Source organism: Oryctolagus cuniculus, chromosome 2 (assembly GCF_964237555.1).
Source record: "Oryctolagus cuniculus chromosome 2, mOryCun1.1, whole genome shotgun sequence".
In the NCBI taxonomy this organism is placed as follows: Eukaryota; Metazoa; Chordata; class Mammalia; order Lagomorpha; family Leporidae; genus Oryctolagus; species Oryctolagus cuniculus.
In genome coordinates this window covers 1,012,350-1,024,930 of record NC_091433.1, presented here as the reverse complement: position 1 = coordinate 1,024,930, position 12,581 = coordinate 1,012,350, and the positions used below count along the sequence as shown (strand labels likewise).

General features: G+C 47.6%; 1 protein-coding gene across 6 annotated transcripts in view; it reads left to right on the top strand.

The window, feature by feature from the left end:
* The window catches only part of POLN (DNA polymerase nu), a 209,975-nt gene that overhangs the window by 44,627 nt on the left and 152,767 nt on the right, over positions 1–12,581 (top strand). For all 6 annotated transcript variants that reach the window (XR_007915845.2, XM_051836667.2, XM_051836672.2 and 3 more), the window contains one exon: positions 9,260–9,372. Coding sequence is in view for 5 of the 6 variants with exons in the window: in XM_051836667.2 (XP_051692627.2) it covers positions 9,260–9,372 (113 nt within the window). In the remaining variant the exon portion in view is untranslated. The remainder of the gene's footprint in view (positions 1–9,259; positions 9,373–12,581) is intronic.

Sequence of the window (12,581 nt, the reverse complement as noted above, 5' to 3'; positions counted from 1 at the left end):
GTTCATGGGACATGCTTATCCTGAAAGAATGAATATATGACTGAAAATATTTAAATTTTTTTCAGATAAAAATTATTGACTTTTTCTAAAGTTCACACTTACCAGGGTGTCCTGTGTGTCTTATATGATTACCTTTTTTTTTTTTTTTTTAAAGATTTATTTATTTGAAAGAGTTAGAGAGGTGGAGACAGAGAGAGAGGCCTCCCATCCACTGGTTCACTCCCCAGATGGTTGCAACGGCCGGAGCTGGGCTGATCCGAAGCCAGGAGCCAGGAGCTTCTTCTGGGTCTCCCACATGGATACAGAGGCCCAGGGACTTGGGCCATCTTCCACCGCTTTCCCGGGCCATAGCAGAGAGCTGGACTGGAAGAGAAGCAGCCAGGACTAGAACCGGTGCCCATATGGGATGCCGGTGCTTCAAGCCAGGGCATTAACCCACTGCACCACAGCACGCCAGCCCCATCTGGGTCAGGTGATATCAGCAGGATACCTTCATTGTAAATTTCCCCACTAAACTTTCCCTTTGTAGTTTTGTCCTTGGATAAGTATCATCTGAATTACTTATTTGATAATGGCTAGCAACTTGGTGATTTTTTTTTTAAAGAAAGAATTATATATATATATACAGAGAGAGACAGGAAGAGTGAGAAGTCTTCCATCCACTGGTTCACTCCCTAAATAGCTGCAACAGCCGGGGGGTGGGGGGTCGGGGGGCGGGGGGCGGGGCAGGCCGAAGCCAGGAGCCAGGAGCTTCTTCCCGGTCTCTCGCGTGGGTCAAGGGCCCTAAAGCTTTCCCAGGCGCATCAGCAGGGAGCTAGATTAGAAGTAGAACAGCTAGGCTGGTGCCGTGGCTCACTTGGCTAATCCTCCGCCTGCGGCGCCGGCACCCCAGATTCTAGTCCCGGTTGGGGCGCTGGATTCTGTCGCGGTTGCTCCTCTCCCAGTCCAGCTCTCTGCTGTGGCCCAGGAGGGCAGTGGAGGATGGCCCAAGTGCTTGGGCCCTGCACCTGCATGGGAGACCAGGAGGAAGCACCTGGCTTCTGGCTTCGGATCAGCTCAGTGTGCCGGCCGTGGTGGCCATTTGTGGGGTGAACCAATGGAAGGAAGACCTTTCTCTCTGTCTCTCTCTCTCACTGTCTAACTCTAACTGTGCCTGTCAAAAAAAAAAAAAAAAAAAGAAGTAGTAGTAGTAGTAGTAGAAGAAAGCTGGGACTTGAACCAGCACCCACATGGCATGCTGGCTTTGCAGGCAGCAGCTTTAGCCGCTACACCAAACACTGGCACTGAGATGGTGCTCTTTTTAACTCTGCTTTCTTCCAAATTTATTGGCTAAAACTTTCTGTAAAGAACAACTAGACTTTTAGTTTACCTTACCCTTCATATCTTTACTTGAGTGTTACCTTTTGGCCAGGCCTGCCCTGACTGTCCTTCATAAAACAGTGTCCCCCCCCCCCCCCCACAAAGAGCACACACAGCCCCTGTTTCCTTTTCCTTCATTTTTTAAAAAAACTATTTGAAAGGCAGAGGGACAGAAACAGATTTTCTACTTGCTGGTTCATTCCCCAAATAGCCACCGTGGCCAGGGCTGGGCCAGACCTAACCAGGAGCCTAGAACGTCATCTAGGTTTCCCATGGGGTTACAGGGGCCCACACACTTGGGCCGTCATCTACCGCTTCCCCAAGCACATTAGCAGGGAACTGGGCAACAGGAACTCTAACTAGTGTTGCAGGCGTGGATTAACCCACTGTGCCACATGTTCTTCATGTATTCCTGTAATACCTAACCATAATACTGTTACCGGTGAATGGCAGGGTTCTTGTCTTCGCGCAAGAAAGAATTCAGGCGTGAGACAGAGAGTAATGGAAAAGTAAAATAGCAAGGTTTATTAGGGCAGGGACATCTGTAAGAACAGATGGACACCTCTCCAGACAGGACCTGAGAGAGAGTGCACAATTGCTCGGACTGGGGGGAGAGCGAGGTTACATGGTTGAGTGGAGGGATTCTACCTGGGCAGGCAGGCGGGCGGCTCAGCAGAGAGGCAGAGGGCTGAGCGCGCAGTCCGGTTGAGGCCGGGGATTTTTAAGGAGATGGGTCTTTGTCTTCACACATCTCCTCCTGAAACAAAGGAGTTTATGGCTGTAAATATTAAGAATTTCCTATCTGAGTTTTCCCCTGAAGGTATCAGACAGGAGGAAGCCTAGCTGGCGCCATCCTGGGTTCAGAGGAAGGGTGAGCAGGACCCCCTAAAGAATGGGGATCCGGAGCAAGGTGTTTGAGATGCAGATACTGGGCTGCATCTGGGAGATTGTGGAAGATTGTCAGAGGGGGCGGGGGGGGGGGGTGTCCCATCTGGCAGGTGGTTATCTGGTAGAAGGGGGCAGGGCAGGATACCCGGATGCCCCTGAAATCTTACCAGGACGACTTTGAGATGCAGATGCAGTGCTGGACATGGACGTCCTCTCTGTAGGCCTTTATGTCACACACACACACGCTCATAACTGACTTCCTGCCTAACAGTATCATTCTGTGTATATGACTTATTTATTGTGTTTACTCTGTGTCTACCTCGAAACTCTCTGAGAATGACACTTTTTGCGTTCTGTTTATGTTTGTATCCCCGCAGCCCAAAACGATGCCACAGAGCAGGGGCTCAGTTAGCATTTCCGCACATTCTTACTGAATGAACGCGGGTTGAGGCTTCGCTCAGAGTGCCTACGTGAAGATGCTGCCTTGAGTAGCATAAAGCTGGAAGTCGTGGTCCTGAGTCTGTGCTCGTATCTTTGATGTTCACGATGAAGTTGAATGAATCTCGCTGAAGTTAACGCTCTCGTAGGTGATGTTTGTACAGAATGTTAGGTGATGTTTGTTGCCTGTGCAGGGTCTTTTTGCACAGATGATCTCACTTCATCTTCGTGCTATTTCCCTGTGTTAGATCTTGTTAACCCCATTTTGTAGATGAGGAGACTGAGGCTCTGAGAAATAATTGAAGTTATAGATCAGTCCTAAGATTTCAGCTAAAGTCTCTTATTTTTAACTCAAGTCTAACTTTTTGTACTATAGCTTCCTTTTTGTTTTGCAAATGTGACAAATAGACTTAATAACCAACTTATGTTTTAGCCATTTAAATAACCAACTTATGTTTTAGCCATTAAGTATTTATTTATTGATCTATCTGAAAGGCTGAGAGACAGTGTGTGAGTGAGTTGTCTCAGTTGATTCGATCCTGAAAATGCCTGCAGCAGCCATGGCTGAGTCAGGGTCAAGCTAGGAGCTGGAACTCAGTTCATGTCCCACATGGGCAGCAGAGACCCAGGTACTTGAGCCATCACCTCCTGCCTCCCAGGGTGCACATTAGCAGGAAGGTAGGATTGAGAGTGCAACTGGGATTCGAGCCAAGGCCACCAATATGGGATTGCAGTGTCCCATAACTACCACAGCGAGCACCCACCCCATGTTTTACCCATTTTATCTCACAAGATATTATTTTTGTTGTTTGTCTTGGCAAGGTAGAAGCCGACTTGCTCCCGTCCACGTCTGTTGTTCGTGGGAGAGAATGTAGTTGAGTCTCAGGCTGACAAGGGTCAAGTGGAAGGGAGCTCCGCCCAGCTTTATTGCCTCCCCCTGTGAGCATTTCACTCCCTTCCCTTCTCTCCCATGTACCCCTCCCCAGTCCAGCCAAGAGAAGATCTGAAGCCCTGATACTGGCACATGGCCCTCCCCAGCATCTTGGCTTCTCTATTACAGGGAAGCCAAAATAAAATCGTATAAAATGCAAAAAACCTTGGCTAAAATTATCTGTGGTGCAAGACAAAATCTAGCTACCTACTTGATGTGTGGAGCTCTGGTTTCTTTCTTCCTCAGTTCTAGTCAAAGAACCTTATTAGTGTATTAATAAACATTTACTATGAAGGGAAAGCTTTGGCTTGTTTTGGGCCCTGCAGCAGCAAGGCGTGGTGTGTAGGTGTTGCCATGTAGCAGCCTGTAGCAATGCACATCACTTAATCTCTCTGAGCCTGAGTTCCCTAATTCAGAAAATAGATTGAGTGCTACCTAATAGGATTGGGATGGGGCTTCAATTCAGTCATCCTTCTGAAGTATTTGGTGGTATTTCTGCCATGTGGTACGTGTTCAATGAATGTTAGCTGTTATGAATCCTGCATTCAGTGAGCTCATAATACAGTGGGGAGAGCAAACTTGTAGGGTGCATCCCAATAGGGGCACAGCAAATGTGGCTCCCACTGCACTGGGGGGTGTGGACAGAGGCACAGAACATAGGACAGGGGGCAGCTCCCTGCCCGAGGAACCCAGGGGTTCCCTCCTGCAAACAGCAGTTGGGCAGTTTTCCCAAGTTGTGGGAATAGAGCTGTAGCCAAGAATGCAGCATGAGGGGCGAGCACTTGGCCTACCTGTCGAAGAACTACTTGGGATGCCCGGGTTCGAGTCCTGGCCCCACTCAGTTCCAGCTTCCAGCTAATGTGCTTCTTGGAAGGCAGTGGTGATGACTCAAGTACCGGGTTGCTGACACCCACATAGGAGGTCTGGCTTGGGTTCCTAGCTTCTGCCTTTTGCCTGGACCAGCCCCAGCCAATACAGGCATTTGGATGGAAGACCTATGGCTTTCTCTCTTGGAAAAAAAAAAGTAACGACTACTAGGAAATAGTCCAGTCAAAGCAAAAGTGGATTGGTCCAGAGCAAAGGTCATAGAAATGTTTTTTTGGAAGCTCAAAGCATTTTACTTGTTGGTTTTCTGGAGAGCCAAAGAACAACAGTATCTGCGAGTAAGGAGAGTATTTTGAGAAAGACAGCCACAACTTTAGCAGAAAACTGCCTGGGAAAGCCTCAGAGAGTCTCCACCGCCACAGTGCTCCTTCCCATCTCTCCTGCAGGGTGATCTGGGGAGAATTTTGAAGGGAAATCACAGGCATCTCCTTATAGTCCTGATTTGGCTCATTCTGACTTCTCATTGTTTCCTAATCTTAAAAAAATCTTTAAGGGGGGCCAGCACCATGGCTCACTTGGTTAATCCTCTGCCTGCAGCGCTGGCATCCCACATGAACACCGGGTTCTAGTCCTGGTTGCTCCTCTTCCAGTCCAGCTCTCTGCTGTGGCCTGGGAAGGCAGTGGAGGATGGCCAAGTCCTTGGGCCCTGCACCCACGTGGGAGACCAGGAAGAAGCACCTGGCTTCTGGCTTTGAATCAGCACAGTGCACCGGCTGTGGTGGCCATTTGTGGGGTGAACCAATGGAAGGAAGACCTTTCTCTCTGTCTCTCTCTCTCTCTCTCACTGTCTATCTGTCAAAAAAAAAAAAAGAAGAAGAAGAAGAAGAAGTTTGGAGTCAGAGAAGTGAGGCAGCTGGCTCCTTTATTAAAAAAAAAAAATCTTTAAGGGACCTGCGCTGTGGCATGGTGGGTAAAGCCGCCTCCTGTAACTGGCGTCTCATTTGGGCTCCAGTTCAAGTCCCAGCTGATCCACTTCCTATCCAGCTCCCTGCTATTGGCTTGGGAAAGCAGCAGAGGATGGCCCAAGTGCTTGGACCCCTGCATCTGTGTGGAAGACTTGGAAGAAGCTCCTAGCTCCTGGTTTCACCCAGGCCCAGCCTTGGCCTGTGCAGCCATTTGGGAGTGAGCTAGCAGATGGAAGACCCTTCTCTCTGTCTCTTCTTCTTGCTCTCTGTAACTGCCTTTCAAATAAATACTGTAATTCTTAAAAAAAAAAAAAACTTTAAACGTTAAATTTTAAACCACTAGGACCTACCTCTTTTGATTGTGTTTTGTCTTTGTGATTGCAGTGGCAAAACCATATTTCATTTCCTGTTTCAATTCTTGAAAGAAATACTAGATATACATGTAAACATAAAAAAAAGAGAGAGATACTAGAAAGTCTGCCTGCTGCTGGGCTGTGAGGTGTGGTGGCATCTGCAGGCTGTGAGGCAAGGTATGAGGCTGGCAGAGCCACTGGGGCCACTGTGGCACTGCAGTAGCTACTAGTGGCCCCGGCAGCGGTGGTGTTCGAGCCCTTCAGCATGGGCATTGCCATCGGCCCAGGTCAGCCCTCACCAGCTTCCTGTCCTACACAGACTTACACTGCCGAGGGCTGTGGTGATGAGCAGCCAGCCAAAGCCTCAGGACCAGTTGCAGAGGTGGGTTCACAGGAATGTGAGCGCCTGTGCAGGCTTGGTTTTGACATTTGATGAGATGGATGAATCCCCCTGGGGGGTTCTGACGACATCAGGCTCTTTCTGGACTACTGTGAGCAAATCGCCAGGCTTTCTCACTGCAGACCACCTTCATCTTTCTCAGCAACGCAGGTAACGGCCTCGTAACTAAGACAGCCTTGACTTCTGCTGGGCCGGAGGGCAGGGGGAGGACACTGAGTTGAAGGACCTGAAGGCCATGCTGTCTGTCTGCGTCTTCAGTAACAAACACAATGGCCTGTGGCACCATGGACTGATAGGAATCTCATAGATTATTTTGTCCCCTTCCTGCCCTGTGTGTGAGGGCAGATATTTGTGCCCTGGGGGTTGCCATGGATGAAGAAAGACATCACTAGGATAGCAAGGAGATGACCTCTTCTCTCAAAGACAAGAAAATCTGCCCAGACAGGGCTGCAAGGTGGTGGTGGCACGACTGGATTTCCACCGAGCTCTCAGCCAGGGGGAGGAGCTTTGCCTCTGCCAAGCACTTTGGAGACCTCTTCAGGGTTTTGTACATTTGCACCTGCAGACTTTTGGGATATAAAGTAGAAGTTTCTAATCAGAGTTCATTTTTGGAAGACTTTGATCTGTCTAGGACACTGGTCATTTTGCAACCTGACAGGGATCCAACTGCTCATTGCAATTGAAGATGAACTTGTAAAATCGCAACCCTTACCATCACTAATGCACAAAAATACCTGGAAACAGCTGTGTGAGGCCTGCACACAGCCCACAGGAGCTGCTGTGACTGGTTCCTGGCCCTGCTTCAGCCCCCTGCCAGAGACGTCCTGTTCTGCTTTTCCCCTTCACAGGCGATGTTCCCTGACTTGGAGGATTTTCCGGTCATGGGTGGCACCTACAGGTGCAGATGGTGTCTGCATGGAGGCTGTGATGGCTTGTTGAATGGTTGGCCTGCGGTGAGCTAGCTGCATGTGTGGAGGGGGCTGTGCAGCAGGCTGGAGCACAGAGGACCTCTCCATCTGTCCCTTGCTCAGGCCCTGGCCTTGGAGTTCCTATGCCAGTCTCTCATTTGGTTTCCGTCCCAGCCTGCCTAATAGCAAATCTCCCGAACTTGAGGTCACTAGCAGATTGCCACGGCTCAGCACATCATCACTAAAGGCAAAGCAGAAAGAGACTGTGGGCTTGGAATTTGAGTCCTCAGTTCCCCTCATCTGTTACACATGCTCAGCGGGCCAGGAGCCACAGGAGCGCCACAGGAGCTGTGCTCTCTCCATGGTGGACGAGGGCCTAGAAAGAGCTATCAGTGGGCAGATGCTGTGTTGCCAAAAGTGGCCCTGTGTGCACTAGCCATGCCAGGGTTTTCAAGGATGTGTTTTTTTTATCATGCTTTTTCTTCTGAGTCTTCAATAAAAGATGCATAGAATGTTGCTTATTTTAACTATGGGAAGAACACAAAATGGAATAATGCTCTTCCTTTCTCAGGTACTCTTTGGTGGTACCAGTCTGTGTTGTAGAAGTGCGTACTGTGTGGTCGCAGTTGTAGATAAGACAAGGCCGAGAACAATGGGCAATGTGTTTGTATTTTTTTTTTTTTTTTTTGACAGGCAGAGTGGACAGTGAGAGAGAGAGAGACAGAGAGAGAAAGGTCTTCCTTTACCATTGGTTCACCCTCCAGAGGTCGCTGCGGCCAGCACACTGCGGCCGGTGCACCACGCTGATCCTAAGCCAGGAACCAGGTGCTTTTCCTGGTCTCCCATGCGGGTGCAGGGCCCAAGCACCTGGGCCATCCTCCACTGCACTCCCGGGCCACAGCAGAGAGCTGGCCTGGAAGAGGGGCAACCGGGACAGAATCCTGTGTGCCTGCACCACAGGCGGAGGATTAGCCTATTGAGCTGCGGTGCCTGCCAGCGTGTTTGTATTTGAAGAGTGACAGAATGCATGTTTTAGCACATGGAAATGCCTCACATGAAATCAGGCAAAGCAAGGTGAAGCTTAAGGTTTTTAGTACATGTTCTCAAATTGGAGCTAAGTTACATTTCTTTTTTTTTCCCCCCAAGATTTTATTTATTTGAGAAGTAGAGTTACAGACAGAGGGAGAGGAAGAGAGGTGGTCCATCTGCTGGTTCATTCCTCAAATGGCCACCACAGCCAGAGCTGGGCCGATCAGAAACCAGGAATGCTAGGGCCATCTTCTGCTTTCCTGAGCCATGGCAGAGAGCTGGATCTGATGAGGAGCAGCCAGGACTAGAACTGGCGCCCATATGGGATGCCGGTGTCACAGGTGGAGGCTTAGCCTACTGTGCCACAGAGTCAGCCCCTAAGTTATATATTTCTTTTACATCTTTCTGGGTGTCTGGTCGAGAGGAGACAAGATTTTCTGCTTATAGTGATGCAGTAAACTCTGCATGTCATGGGGAAGGAAGGGAGAGAAATGCTTTAGGAGACTGATCCTGCATGTTTAAGATTGAAGATCTCCATTGAAAACTCTTGCCTGCTGCTGATCCCAGCGCCCCAGTTTTGGCATCCATCAGCAGAAAGTTTGCTTCAATTTAATTTTTCAATCAGAATTGTGTGAGCTGAACTAATTGAGATGTCTATGGTGTTAGCTATTGTTTCTGCTGTTAATTGTTGCTCCCCTTCAATTAGGGCACAAACATAATTAATTTTCCCTTGGAAATTGATGTGGATGGTCTGCTACTGCAGGCTTTGTCTTCAGCATTGTTCAGTCCCTTCTTACAATGAGCTTCCATTTGTGAACTGCTGGGTTCTTCAGGGCATCGTCCCTGTACCTCCCCGTGCAGCCTTCTTGAGTCCACCCTTCCTCCACCAGCCTCGTGTCAATTTTAGCACAATTCCTGTTGCTCTGACAGGGACTCTTTTAAAACTGATGTCTTATTCTTAGCACCTCATCCTAGATCCTGTTCAGAGGTGCTGTAACAAGATAGTACTAGTTTATTTTAGTGCAATAAAAACTAAAATCCATGCATGTTTTCCATGTATGGGTGCACTTTATAAGGGAAAGCTATTAGAACAGAGATAGTATTTTTTCATTCTCAGGGGTTCTAAATCAATGTCAAATCAGTGGATTTGTCTCGTCTTCTAGGAATATGCTGTCTCAAGTGCTGAAACGAAAGCTCCCAGTTGTTTGCTTCAATGCTAAGGACTTTGTGAGAACAGTGCTGCAGTTTCTTGGTGATGCTGACAGCTGGAAGCATGGTGAGCTATAGTTCTTTTTGTCTCTAAAATTTAACTCTTTTTTTTTTTAAACAATTGATTTATTTATTTGAAAGTCAGAATTACACGAGAGAGAGGTCGGTCTTCCATCCGCTGGTTCACTCCCCAACTGGCGGCAATGGTGGAGCTGCACTGATCCGAAGTCAGGAGCCAGGAGCCTCTTCCAGGTCTCCTGCACAGGTGCAGGAGTCCAGTGACTTAGGCCGTCTTCCACTGCTTTCCTAGGCCATAGCAGAGAGCTGGGTTGGAAGGGGAGCAGCTGGACAGGAAGCGGGGCCCATGTAGGATGGCGGCACTGCAGGCGGCGGCTTCACCTACTATGCTACAGCACTGGCCCCTTAAATTGAACTCTTTAGAGTGACTCCTAGGGACAAGAAGATGGCCAGGGCAGCTGTGTTGCCACTCACTCCCTGGGAGCTGGTCAGAGACGGATGTTCCCTGTCACATGAACTAGGCATGAAGAGGCACTGTCCCTCAGTGTGTCTGGTGTTTGAGTTTTTACAAATTTATTCTCCTTTTGTGATTTAATGCAGAAGAATATTTATGCAGCATGGTCAGGTGGGATTTGTTGTTACTGCACATGGCTTATAAACTTTCTAAGAATTACACTATAGTCATTGTCATTAATCAAAACAACATAGGACACATTTTTATCTTTTGTTTAGAATGGTAAAGGCAGATTTTGTTATTTTTTTTTTGCTAAATGGACTGATAGGTAATAAAAAAATAGGAAAAATATGCATTGTAGAATCTAGGTGGTGGATATAAGTATTCACTGTGCAGTTCTTTTCAACTTGTGTATATGTTTGAAAAACCCTTTTTATATAGAAAATGTCTAGCATGTACAAAAGTGCCCTTATCAACTTGCAAGCAATCTTTTTCCGCTGTAACTCCCCACACTTCCACACCCCTGCCCCTTGGATATATTGTAACAAATCCAAACATCATGTGAATAATCTCTAAATAGTTCCATTGTATGGCAAAACACAAGGATTCCATTTTTAAGATGATACCATCATCCCTCCCCAAACAACAATAATCTCTTGGTATTATTCGTTATCTGGCTTGTTACCTCTACAGTTGTCCTCTAAGTGTTTCTGTTTGCCACTTTTTTTTTTTTTTAACATTTGTTTCAGTTAGGATCAAACAAGGCCCACAAACTTGGGATATGTGTGCTTACGTTTCTCACCCTCTTTGAGCTACCTGTTCTCTTTCCCTCCCTCTGTCTTGCTTCCTTGTGATTCCTTTGCTTTTGAAGAAACCAAGTTGTTTTTCCTAGAGAACTTCACAGTCTGGATTTTTCAGGTCTCATCCTTCCCTCTGTCATTTAACTCATTCTCTCTGTCTTCTGTTTCTTGCAAACCAGCTTTTAGATCCAGGGGCTTGATCAAATTCAGGTTAAATTTTGAGAGGAGAAGGATGACTTCAAAAGTGGCGTGTTGCACATTTCTCAGGAGGTGTGTGATGACTGGGCGTTTATCTTTTGTTGTGATGTTAGAAGTTATTGACTGCTGTTAACTGCGACGTGACGATAGTCACATCTTTTGCACGTCCTCCCTTTCTTAGAGTGCTTCGATGAGAAATCCCCCCTCAGCACTGGTTGCCATATGCAAAAGCTTTGACAAAAATGTGGCTTTTCACCCTCTGTTTATCTGTTTTCCAAATAAGGAATTGTTCCAAAGAGTCAGGAGAATGTGATCAAAAGGCTTCTTCAGGGCTGGTTTGCCTGTGGCAGAGCTTGTGAAGTGTCCGCCTACAGTGCTGCTATTCCCCCATGGACAATGTTTGAGTCCTAGCTGCTCTACTTCTGATCCACCTCCCTACTAATGTGCCTGGGAAAGCAGCAGAGAATGACCCAAGTGCTGGGGCCCCGCACCCATGTAAGACACTCGGACAGAGGTCGAAACTCCTGGCTTCGGCCCGGCCCAGCCCCAGCTGTTGCAGCCATCTGGGGAGTGAACCAGCAGGTGGAAGGTGTCTCTCTTCGTATTTCTCTTTCTCTCTCTCCCCCTTTCTATAACTCTGTCTTTCAAATAAGCCAAGTGAAATCTTTTTTAAAAAGGCTTTTTTTTATGAACCAACAGAGAGAAGCCCATTCTCTCTGTCTCTCCTCTCACTGTAACTCTACCTCTCAAATAAATAAATAAAAAATCTTTTTAAAAAAGGCCTTTTAATTTTAGTATCATGATGAACATACGGTTTTAAGCATATTTGATGGATTTTAATCCTTTGCACACATTCTTTGAGAAGTTAGGAGGTTAGTCTTTGTCATACAGGCCTTGTTGTCTGAGGCATCTTCCTTGACTTGGGGATGGTGAGATATTCCAAGGTCATCATCTGAACTTCTTTCCTAGACCAGGAATTAGCCATGTCTCTAAGGAGCCCTGTGGTTTTAGTGAAGATGGTGTTGAGGCCAGAACTGGATGACTGAATGTGTGCATTACTGCTAGGTTAGCCTTTGCTTCCAGGGTAGGAAGTCTGTAATTCTTTTTCTTTTTATTAATTTTTAGTCTGTATTTTTTAAATAAAATGTATCATGAGTTAAAGCTAATACCAGTAATTCAAATTCACGATGACTGTGGGGAGCAACTCGGACTAGACTAAGTTACTGGAATTAAGACTTATTCTATGCATCTGCTCTCCCACAATATGGCGCTGGGAGAGGAGAAAACAGCTTCTACACAGCTGCCTCCAGTTCAGCCAATAAACTGTAGGACTTGCTCCTGATTGGAGGAGAGCAGCGTACTCAGCGTGTGGGCAGCCGAGTTGGGATTGGCAGAGGAGGACTATAAAGGAGGAGAGAGACAGCATGCACGAGGGAACATCTAAGGGGAACACCTGTGCAGCCCCCGAGAGAGCCGGCCGGCGGTGTGCCGCTCCCCTGCGGAAGTGGGGAAAGTGGCCAGGGGGAACCGCCCTTCCACGGAGGTGGAAGGGACGGCAGCCAACCCGGGAAGAACCAGCAGCAAACCCGGGGAGGGCCGAGCAGACGAAAGAACAGCGCAGGGTCCTGTGTCGTTCCTCCATGAAGACGGGGAGCGACATAATGGTGCCGTGACTCGGATATGAAGCCTAGGCAGGGCTTAGTGTCGTTCCTCCACGAAGAGGGGGAGCAACAGATGACGTGGTTTTTTCTTAATCTCGTTGATTTTAAATTTATATCTCCTTTTTAATGCACTGAAGAATTGTTT